Source organism: Archocentrus centrarchus, unplaced genomic scaffold (assembly GCF_007364275.1).
Source record: "Archocentrus centrarchus isolate MPI-CPG fArcCen1 unplaced genomic scaffold, fArcCen1 scaffold_27_ctg1, whole genome shotgun sequence".
In the NCBI taxonomy this organism is placed as follows: domain Eukaryota; kingdom Metazoa; phylum Chordata; class Actinopteri; order Cichliformes; family Cichlidae; genus Archocentrus; species Archocentrus centrarchus.
The window spans coordinates 2016308-2027841 of NW_022060257.1; the positions used below are offsets into that span (position 1 = coordinate 2016308).

An 11534-nucleotide genomic window follows, 5' to 3' on the forward strand; every position below is an offset into this window, starting at 1 on the left:
ACTGGTTTCTAACAGGCAGCAGCTGTGTAATTATTAGTAGAAGTGTTAAAAAATATTAATATTAGATTAAAAGAAGCAATAAATGGTTAGTTGATTACTAACAATAAAAGGGCTAATTAGCAAATTATGATTGTTTACTAATTGTTATCGAACAATTAGTAACATGTTTGCATCTTTGTGGAAAAAAATGCTGTAGTGCATTTATAAACATTAATTAGGCAATTATTGTAAAACTGCTAATGAGTTTAAACAGCATTATTCATGACTGTCGACCTGTATACCCCGGTATACCCCGCCTCTGGCTCCTGTCGCACCTCAACAAATATCAGCAAACACGCAAACTCTTTACACACAGTTTGTCACAAAATGTGTCTGCTAGTCAAAGGTACTGTATTTCACAGAGAGAGGTGAAAAATCTTATATCTTGTTGAATTCAGTTGGCTAAATCCACAAAGAGCAGCAGCACAGCTCAGCTGATCACAGTCTGTACACTAAGGAAAATCTACTGGAGCCCACACTTCACTACTACACCAGATCTTATGGTTACCCCACATGCTAAATCCCACTTTAACCCCCTGATAGCAGCGCTAAGTGAATGATAACTTAATAACAGAATATAACTCAATAAAGGAAAAGTCATTGAGAAGAGCTCAGTTAAAAAAGTGAAAGCAAAGGAGCTAAGTGAGATTAAAAATAATCAAATGAAGTGGTTCTATAAGCTAACACAAAAATTAAAAAGGCTTAATGCAGAAGAAAAAATAAAGTGGGTCTGTACACAGACTGGGAAGTGTTGTAAACATTAATGATTTTATAAACCATTTGAACTTCATGTAACCAAAGTATGAGCAGTAAATGTGGACAGTCAGCTTAGTGTGTCAGTATTAAACAGCTGTGATCTGATTGGTGGACTCAAGTGAGTTGTATCAGTCAGCTCAGAGTCAGTTAAACGAGGCGGAGACTGACGGTAAAACAAGAAGTGCCCCCAACGACTTGCCCAGAAAAATCAGAGGCACCGTGAGAGAGAGGCGGGTGTGTCAGACAGCAGCAAGAAACACAGCAGCAGGTGTGTATCCAGTGCGCTCCGTGTAGTTCCACAGTGTGTAATCGCGATGGATGGAGTGAGTGAGGACGACCTCTGCTGGCTGCAGCTGGACGACTTCAGGATGCTGCTAATCAAAACCATCGATCCTTCAAGAATCACTCCCTACCTCCGCCAGTGTCAGGTATAGACTTGTTCCTGCCTGCCTCCTCTTCCTCCTCCTGCCGCTTTGCTACTCTATTCTCCTTTGTGCGCCTCTGGTTGTTGCTCCTGCTACTCCTCTTTCTCAGGTGATGATTGCTTCTTATGTGGTCTGCCTTGTCAGGTGATCAGTGCTGAGGATGAAGAGCAGCTTTTCAATGACCCTACCCTTGTCATCAGGAGGCGAAAAGTTGGTATGTTTTTATTTCATACCAGATTGAAACCAATACAAACTGTCAGTTTTAAAAAGGTTCAGCATGAACCTGATCCACAAAGACTTCTAAGCTTTGTTTCAAGAACCTGATATAGAACACCTGGAAGCATTTCTACCAAAAATACACTGTATGCTTTTTGTTGTGAAGTGCTTGTATGAGTGGGTAAATGAGACTAGCTGTATAAAGTGCTTTGAGTGCTCATGTAGAGTAGAAAATTGAAGAACCAGTTCATTTAACAAGTCAGAACTCTGATGATGTTATCAGAGGACATGTATTATTATTATTTTTTTTTAAAAGAAAAAACCTGCAAAAACACAGGAATATTTAATTAATTCTCATGAAATTTAGGTTCAGGTAACTGTTGGGTACAGGTAAATACTTGCAATATGTAGCTGGAAGAGCACGTGAGTATAATTAAATCACTAAATAAAAATAAAACTAAATAAAATGCCCCATCTTCACTGGCCATCGTTAATACTGTCTGAATAACGCTTAGTTAGAAAACTGCATGCATAAAATGTAAATGTAAACGGCCTTTTTAATACTGTAAAGCTGGCCATTTTAACATGAGAGTCTATGGTGACTACCAGCATCAAGTGGCATTTCTGTGCAAGACAAAGAATAGTCCTCACCGAGAACTGGAATTGTGGTCAGAATGGTCTAAAAATATTAGGAAGTTGTAATAATGTGGTTCCTCTGCAACTTGGCAGGATGTTGCTGACACTGGTTTCATTGTGTCATGAAGAAACCAGTTTTTCTGGCGAAAGAGAGAAAAACATTTGCTAAATAAATTATGGCATCACACACAAAAATAAAGCAAAAAAGAGTGAACATAACATCACCAAATATAGAGACTTGCTGTAAATACAAAAAACATCCATAGATGTGGCTATGGTGATGTCTGAGTCACGCAGGTCACGTCATAGTCACTTTGAATATGTCACATTCATAAAGCAGTGTTTGGCTGCCGTTCTCGTTCTTATGCACGTCAGCATGGCCAAAACTGATGACTTGCCCTTGCTGTGTGTTCATAAATGGCGCTGTGCTTTTGTCACAACTTGCATCCAGCTTTCGGTTATTTGTGAGGTCAGGTATCCAGTCCCAGGTCATATTAGTATCAATGGAGTCAAAGACATCTGCTCCCATCTTGACCTTTGCTGTAACCTTTAACTTGTAGGAGCCCTACTGGACATTTTGCAGAGAACAGGTGTCAAAGGTTACACGGCCTTCCTGGAGAGTCTGGAGCTGGATTATCCTCAGCTGTACAGCCGAATCACTGGCAAGGAACCCAACAAGACCTTCAGCATCCTCATTGGTCTGTCTTCCTGAATGTTCACCCGTTTAGATATTTTTGACTGTACTGATTGAAGATTGATTCTGAACAGCTGTATGTTATTTGTTCAGACACAGCGGGAGAATCGGGTCTCACTCAGTTCTTGATGTCGGAGCTCAGCCGTCTGCAGAGGGCACTGCAGGATGAGCGGAGGCGCCGCCAGCAGGCCTGCTCTGCTGCCAAGGATCAGGTTGGCCTGGCCACCACATTAATGAGGAACAGACAAAAACAATAATGACACAAACGCTTGCTTGTTCAATCACTGTGCTTTCTCTTGTTCTTGGTGCTGTCTTCAGGAGGCGTGGTCTCACCAGCAGCAGCTACGGGAACGCGAGCTAAAGAAGCTGACCGAGCGCCTGCAGAAGATACGGGATGAGCGGGAGCGGCTGAGCGAGGAGGTCAAGCAGCTCAGAGATCACAACTACAGTCTGATGGCTGACATCAACAGTCTGACCCAGGAGAAGAGCAACACCCTGTTGGCCAACAGAGACCTGCAGATAGAGGTCAGCTGACCTGTGTTATGACATACTGCTGACCCCTACAGAGATAAAGTCTGACCTCTGACTTTTGCGTGTGTAGGTGGAGCGTCTGAAACACACAGTGATGCGAGCAGAAAACCAGACTCGACTTCTGAGACGCCGAACACTCAGACCTCTACAGGAGGTACCAGATATCTGATGCACACCAACTGCTTTCACTGCTTATTTATCGACACCCTTTTACAGTGAATCTGTATTTAGAAACGCTTTGAGCCATTCACAGGCAGTTCATTCACATACCTACAGGCATATGAAAAGGGAAGATTTCACAATACTCTGTGCAGTCCTGTGAAAAGTCAAACACACCCTTACTGCTTCCGATATGAATTAAGAGGGAAAGTAGCAACCCAGAGCTGATAATCAAATGTAAATGATTAACTGATAATGAGCAAATGTGAGCACCTCTATAAAAGCAGAAGTTTTGTCAGTGTGCTGATCTGGAGCATTCAGCTGTGTGTGTGAGTGGATGTTCCAACAGATTCAAAGAGCTGCAGCTAAGACTCTCCAGGCCACAGTGACCATGTTAAATGTTAAAGTTCATGACATACAATTAGAAAAAAAGACTGAACAAGTATGGCTTGTTTGGAAGGGTTGTCAGGAGAAAGCCCTTTCTCTCTCTAAAAAAACAATACAAAAATAGCAGCATGGCTTAACTTTGCAAACAAGGCCTCTGGAACCCTGTCCTTTTGGGCAGACGAGACCAAGTGGGAGATGTTTGGCCATCACACACGGGGCCTTGTTTGGTGAAGACCAAATACAGCTTATCAGTCCAAACACCTCATACTAGCTGTCAAGCACGGTTATGGAGGCTTGATGGTTTGGACTTGTTTTACAGTCGTATCATCTGGGCACCTTGAGTGGAGCATGAACTCCTCTGTATACCAAAGTATTCTAGAGTCAAATGTGAGGCCATCTGTCCTACTGCTATAGCTTGAGTGAAATGGGGTCATGTAACAGGACAATAATCCCAAGCGCAGCAGTAAATCGAACAGTTATGTCTATAAGGAGAAGAACGAGGTACAACACATACAGTATGGGATATCACCCCACCCCACCCCACCCGCATGTCATGGCTGAAGACAAATGCGCAGCCCCACCCACACATAAACCCCCTCATCAGCTAGCTCAGCTGCGTGGCGGGGCACATTAGTGTTGTACCTCGTTCCTTTACTTTAGGGAACAGACCGAGCCACCGAAGGAGCTGTCAGATCCACACAGTAGACCTGAACAAAAGTGTGCGGTGATGACCAACTAGCTGCAGCAAAAAATATCGCTCACAGGAACCCTTTTAAAAAGTGTCTATGAGGTTGCCATTCCCCTGGTGGAATGTGCTCTTGTACCTTGAGTAAACCAAGACCTTTAGTGCCATATGCACGGAGATAGCCTCCATAATCCAGTGGGAGAGCCTCTGTTTAGACAGAGCTCTACCTCTAGTTGGATTAACAAAGAAGACAAACAACTGGTCACATAAGCATGCATTTTGAGTGTGTTCAATGTTGGCCTGTAGCAGGTGCACTGGACACAGAATGAAGCCTCCTCTCCTCCTCAGATGTGAAAGGAGGGGGGCAAAGACTCAGAAGCTTAAATTCCATAGAGCTATAAGCTGTAGGAATAACCGTAGGCAGATATGCAGCATTCGGGCGTATTACAACCCCGAAACCGTCAGAAGAGAATTGAAGGATGCACAGACAAAGCATGAAGTTCACCCACTAGCTTTGCAGAAGCCAAAGGGAGAAGAAGTGCAGTCTTGTATGAAAGAAACTTCATATCTACAGACTCAATGTTTTAAAAAAAAAGTGTCCACAAAGGACCTCCAGCACCAAAGTCAAGTCCCACGAGGGGAGAGGGCAAGAGAGTGTGTGCCTGGCGTCATCCCATCAAAGACAAGCAGATATAGCTGCTAAATAGAGCTTAATCATAGAAAAGGAAAGACAGCTCCTGCAGGAATGTCACCAGTGGTCAAAGGCTCAACATTTGTATACATACAAACCTCTAGTGGATGAAGCCCTAGCACTATGGATTGTCTTCACTATGCTTGGGGGCAGACCCTTAGCTATCAAATTTGACCTCTCAACAGGTAATTTGTACTTAGTCTTTCACAAGACTCTATGCAGTCATGTGAAAACGTTCTTTTTCACATCATTGTATCTGCTGTGGGGGTTAGGTTAATGGGTGATTCTAAATTGCCCATAGGTGTGAATGTGAGTGTGTATAGCTGTCTGTCTCTGTGTTGGTGACCTGTACAGGGTGTACCCTGCCTCTCGCCCTATGACAGCTGGGATAGATTCCAGCCCCCCGCGACCCTGAAAAGAATAAGGGGATACGAATGGATGGATGTATCTGCTGCTTTATCTAAAACCTCATTATTTTTTATAAATTACACTTCAACTGACACTTCCGCTACTTTCACATCTTAGTCTGACAGGTCGCCTGCTTTCAGTCCTTACCACTGTGCGTGTGCGTGTGTTTTTTTAACCCAAATCTGCCTTTCACACTACACTTTTGTTGTATTGCACTGAAGTTTGATTTAAAGACAACTTTCATAGCTACACTTCAACAGATAATTCAATGCCACTTGAACTGCTTTTAGTATTGCCAAGTATTTCACAAAGACACTTCCCATCCCAGACTACAACCTGAAAAGAGTGCTGCGTGGATTATCATGTTAACTTGTGTATTTCAGAGCAGGAGTCAGGCTTTGCCCACAGAGACCTTTTTCCACCCTGATAAACTGGAGGAGCAGAAAGAGGAGAAACAGGAAGAGAAAAAACAGGAGAAAAAGGAGGAAACACAGAAGCAGCAGCAGCAGCTACAACAGCAGCCGCAGCAGAAGAGTAAAGCTCCTCAGATGAACCTTCTCTCCACAGTGTTCAGACTGAGGAGAGAACTCCACAGAGCAGAGGAGCAGAGAGCCAGGGTGAGGAGCAGCAGGAGGTTCAGAGTACACCAATGATGACACCAAGCAGTTATCAGAGTGCAAAGCAAACTGAGTCTCTTTAAGCAAATTCATTTGATGCACTCAGGGGGTATATCTAATTTTAAAACGGATCACATGTGATTTGATTTGGGGAACACACTGTTTTGGGACATCTAACAAATGATGCATTCACTGGTACCACAGACTGTGTAATCCAAGTTAGACTTTGTAAAGTTAGCATTTTGGTTGCTACAATTACCTGTTAATCAACCACTTACTTGAATTTAAACCTTAACAATGTCCAAGTACATAAGTTATAAAAAGGTAAAAATACTATCCACAGAGGCTCTAAGCATGTTTATTTTTGCTCTGATGTTGGACATATCACTTTGAGAGTCTGCAGAATGGACTCACTTTTGCAGTCAGCCTCAAGTGGCCATTACAGGAACTGCAGTTTTTGGCACTTCATTTTTTTACACATGCCATATTCAGGTGCACATGTTATTTAGAGAAGCTTCACATTTAATGTATTCAGGGACATTTACGGTCTCCAAATGATCATGATGTGATTTTTCAACATGTAGCTTTTAAACATTTCATGATCTACAGTCAGTGAATATACAGTGATACAGTCTCTGAGATACTCCTTGTGATATATTATTAGGACTTTTAACATACTATAAGGGATATGTAGTTTTGGATTGAGTCTAATTAGGAATGAATGTGTACCATGGTGTTTCTGAGCAGACGCAGGTCTCATTCCACAGTAAAAGAATGTTTTATTGGAGCAGGAAGTAGCAGGAAATCCATATGCATGGTTCTGTGATTTGAATCCCTCCAATATGTCAAGTGTCAGCTATCAGGTGTAATTGCTCGAGGCTGTATGAGTGTGTATGAGTCTCCATTTGTGAAACTGAATATGTTTACTTTCAGAGTTTGGAGGAGAAAGAGGAACTTGAGCTGCGCTGTGCTCAGCTGAAAGGAGACAACAAGATCTACCGACAGCAAAACAAGCAAATCCTGAGACAGCAGGAAGAGGTGATCAGGGAGAGAGACAAGGTGAGGAGGTGGACAAAGAGGAGGGACAAGAAAAGGAGGTGGAGCAGAATGTCAGTGAGTGTTCACTCTCTGGTTGGTACTTTAGGCACTGTCATCACAGGCAGAGAAGCATGAGGAGGCACGAATACTCCTCCAGGAGAAGGACCAGTACAGGGAGCATGTCAGAAAGCTCACTGAGCAAACTGACAGGCTGGAGGTTCTCCTGCTGAGATCACAGGGGGAGGAGCTACAGCTGAGAACACGCCTCCGCAGAATCACTTCCAACTCTCATCAGGTGAGGAGCAGCTGGACGAGGGTGGAGGTGAAGTAATGATGAACAAATGATGATGAAATGATGACGGCTTTTTTCCCCTCAGTGTGAGAGGAGTGTGAGCAGCGAGGAAGAGGAGGAGCCTGCAAAGAGCCCTGCTAAAGGTCAGAATCCTATCATGTGACGAGATGACATTGAAGTGTGATGTGAGGTGATGTAATGTGCAGTGGTTTTATGTGAACAGGCAGCAGTGAGGAGGTGTGCAGCGTGACATCAGGGGAGAACGAGGAGGTTGCAGCTCCGCAGCAGCAGAATGATTCTGCAGAGGAAATCAAAGAGTCTGAGTTCAAACCCCCTAAAACTGCATCATGGGTAATTTATCCAGTTCATTTCACACACACATAATGAAACTGATGATCAGTGAAGCTGTGGCGAGTAGAGAAATCACAGTCTGTCTGTTCATTTACAGGATGAGCAAGCAGAAGTCGGTCTTAGAAGTCATCTAAACTTTTTTTACCGCAGGTTAGCATTGGATTTTAAAGAAATTTATTTATAGACATTTGTACATACAAACATTTGAACGTGTTCTTATTTCCTACAGGAAGCGAGCCCTCAGGTCAAAGTTCAATAGTACAGACTACGCAGCCTGTAACCTTGACGACAGCAGTGACATCACTGACTCTGACTAATGTGGCATCATGAATGTGTTTAACTTTACCGCTATAGAACAGAGCCTGCAGCTCAAAATGCTCCACATGACAATACCAAAACAACTCCAAGAAGCAACACTGAAGTTGTACTACAGGCAAATGAAGGTCAATAAAACTTTCAACATAACAAATATAAGAATTTCCAATAGCACTTAAAAACAAAACTAGAAATAAGCAATGAAACTTAATAGCAGCGATACACAGCTGTCAACTTAAAAACTGAGGGCCAGATTTACTAAATGATGCAAATTCGTGTGATGCTGTAATTGCAAAAATGCACTGATGGGAGTGGAAAGTTCTGCAGGTTATTTGCTAACAATGCATTAATTTAGAAACAAAGATCTAGCCAGTTTATTTCAGTAATGACCCGCATTTTACCAAGAGCAACACAAACTGATGATGAGGCGCTTTCTTTACCTGACGTAGCGAGATGGATGTAGAAAGCCGACAAAAGCGACACCATGAGCTGACAACTCAACAGGAAGACTTTTTGCAACCAGAGGAATCGCCCCCTCGTGGCCATTAGAAAGAATTTAGGTTTCAGGCACTTAAACGTTACCTTCATTTTTCAGACCCGGAAGCGTTGTCCATCTTTCATATATAGTCTATGTAATTGACACATTTATCCCTAGATTGTGCCAGTTGACAATCTAGAACCAGCCAAAAAATTTCCACTAAAAATGACCCTTGCCAATTCCAAAACTTTGGGTCTAACAGAAAATTATTGTGCCCAAAGTTGGAAGTACTTTTGTCGCTGGCTATAATGTATCATAGCTGACAAGAAGTCAGGTCCATTCATTGGCACATAAAACATTTTATGTATAATTTATTTAAGTTTTTAATATTTGAGCCTGTCCTGATACCCAGGGCATTATTTACTGGTGATTCATAACAGATGGTAAATGGATAGTTAATTATACTTTAGTTACTAATTTAATTATTTTTTCTTTTTACTGTTAACAGATATTACCATTGTAATTAATCCCTTTAATACTGCTTAATAATTGGTTTATAGAACATTATCTGGATGCTTATTGTAACAACTATTTATAAAAGTTTTAACATTTTAATAAATACTTCGTAGTACATCTCTAGAAATTAATCGAACTGTTATTATAAAGGCTGAAGTGATGTTTGCAGTAGTGTGTATAAGTAGGCAGATGGCGTGTGGGTGTGAACGTGGAGACTGCTGTTCTTGTCCTGTTTCTCTCATTGCTGTCACTTTGCTGTTTCTTTCATCAGCTGTTTAGTTTGCGTCAGAAAGAGATCCTGATTTCAGATACGATGATTTGGGATCGAAACTGGTCTCACATCACTATCAACTGCTGTGATGACTGTTACTGGACACAAAACCCAAAACAAAAGGATAATGTAGTCTGTAACTTACATGCATACACAAGTTACACACACACAAACACACACAGTCTTATTAGCTATGATTTCATACATAATAATATTGTTATATTCAATGCCCTTTATATTAATATTCAAACATAATTATTGTTAGTGTACATATTCTGATTTTCCTTATTCTCTTCTGTCTACATGCAATTTACAGTATTGCTTGTTCCTATTATAAACATGATAAAAGTTTCAAATAATGACAAAATTATGTGGAAGTAACCCCTGCGACCCAAAGTTCAGTTCTGACTGTTCTAGATACTGTTTTGTTTTTTGTTTTAATTCCATGATTAGCTGACATCAGCTTGCCACAGATTTCTTTATATGGTCATCTGCTACACGAACAAAATGCCTACAGATTAGGTCACAAGCACTGGGAGCTGCCCCTTGTGAGGCTTCCAGAAGTTGGTCAGTGAGGATAAAGCAGTCTTTTTGGGAGGGAGGTGTTAAAGGTGGAAGGGATAAACTGAAGGGTTGCATACAGAGCAAATATGCTCATTTTTTATGTAAATAAAATAAATTTGAATTAAATAGATGGAATGTGATCAACTCACATCATCTTTTCTGTTTTCATTCATTGCTGATGAATTTGAAGATTTTCACAGGTGATCCAAAGTTTTCCTTAGAGCTTCTGATCTCTCACCTTCACCTCAAGACATCAGACAGTGAGACTCTTACTGTGCTGCTCCGAAACTCAGACCAGTTATTGAGTGTCCTCCAAATCCCTGAAGGGTATTTTTTTTTTATGTTAGTGTCCACTGTCCACTGTTCATCACTGCTAACTGATTCCCCTTAGATGCACATGAAACTAAGTATGCATGTCTTACTGATCACTGTGCAGCCTGTTTAGACTGTGTCAGCACTTTATTGAAATACTGTTAATGCAATGTGATCTGTTCCCAAGTTTGAAGAAAGGTCAACAGGAACTGACATTTTGGTCTTTGGGGAACTGTTCTGTGGAGTAAATGTCATGGTTGTTTGACCCACTGTTTTTGGACCTTCGAGTTTTATTCAGTTTGATTCTTGGTTTATTTATTATTACTTGTTTTTTTTAATGCATTTTCCTTTGCGTGTTTAGTCACACTCTTACTTCCTGGTTGTATATGAGTTTAGTTGTCTGTGTTTCTTGTTCTGTCCTCTTGTGTCGATTCTCCTATATTAATTTCATTCATGTGTCTGCATTTCCCATCTAATTCTCACTTCTCACTTCCTGCTTTATTTTGATCGTTATTTATCCTTTGTACCTTGCTTTTGGTTTTGCTTCCTCTAGTCTCGCATTTGATTTACTTCACCTGTCTTGTTTTCCACAGCTGTCTCCACTTCCCTGATTGCCCTTCTGTGCACGTGTGTGTACAGTGGCATCTTCCCATTAGTCTTGGGCAGAGTGGAACACTTTTCCCAGTATTCCTCCTGCTGCTTATAGTTATGTTACTTTGTTTATGGAATTTGTTCAACTATTTATCTGCTAATAAAGGTGTTTTTTCTGGTTATTCTGACTGCATCTGAGTTCTCAGCTCCACACTGTAACATCTACAGACCTATGACAAGTAAAGCAGGACTGTGTGTCCACAAAGCCAGAGGGCCACATGTATATATGCAAGTGGAACAACAGTAAGCTCATAATTAGGATAGGCATGACAACTATTAACTATTTGTGACACAGAGAAAAGAGAAGCCAGAAGCTATCAGTAAATCATAATGTGCTTCCTGCTTTTCTTCAGCTCAGATGAGCTCTCACACGAGCTCTCACACAGTTACATGGTTGACTGACAGGGGTTTACCTCAGATTGGGTGTTAGGACATTATGGTTTTGCTGCAGTCAGAGAAACCACCCTGACACGTGGATAAGATCTGGATGTTTCCACAAGGT

The 11534-nt window shown here is 41.5% G+C and overlaps 1 protein-coding gene across 1 annotated transcript; it reads left to right on the forward strand.

The window, feature by feature from the left end:
• The first annotated feature begins 985 nt into the window (after positions 1 to 985).
• card9 (caspase recruitment domain family, member 9) lies at positions 986 to 11135 on the forward strand. Its single transcript, XM_030723740.1, has 13 exons — positions 986 to 1223; positions 1365 to 1434; positions 2633 to 2770; positions 2860 to 2978; positions 3085 to 3291; positions 3368 to 3451; positions 6011 to 6244; positions 7178 to 7303; positions 7389 to 7577; positions 7660 to 7717; positions 7798 to 7925; positions 8023 to 8075; positions 8155 to 11135. The coding sequence occupies exons 1-13, from the start codon at positions 1110 to 1112 to the stop codon at positions 8240 to 8242; spliced, it is 1608 nt and encodes a 535-aa protein (XP_030579600.1). The 5' UTR covers positions 986 to 1109; the 3' UTR covers positions 8243 to 11135.
• Positions 11136 to 11534: the final 399 nt, after the last annotated feature.

Coding starts and splice junctions, on each gene's coding strand:
- card9 (XM_030723740.1), top strand. CDS start 1,110: ATGGATGGAGTGAGTGAGGACGACCTCTGCTGGCTGCAGCTGGACGAC. Junction 1,224..1,364: donor CCTACCTCCGCCAGTGTCAG/GTATAGACTTGT, acceptor CTGCCTTGTCAG/GTGATCAGTGCTGAGGATGA. Junction 6,245..7,177: donor CAGAGGAGCAGAGAGCCAGG/GTGAGGAGCAGC, acceptor GTTTACTTTCAG/AGTTTGGAGGAGAAAGAGGA.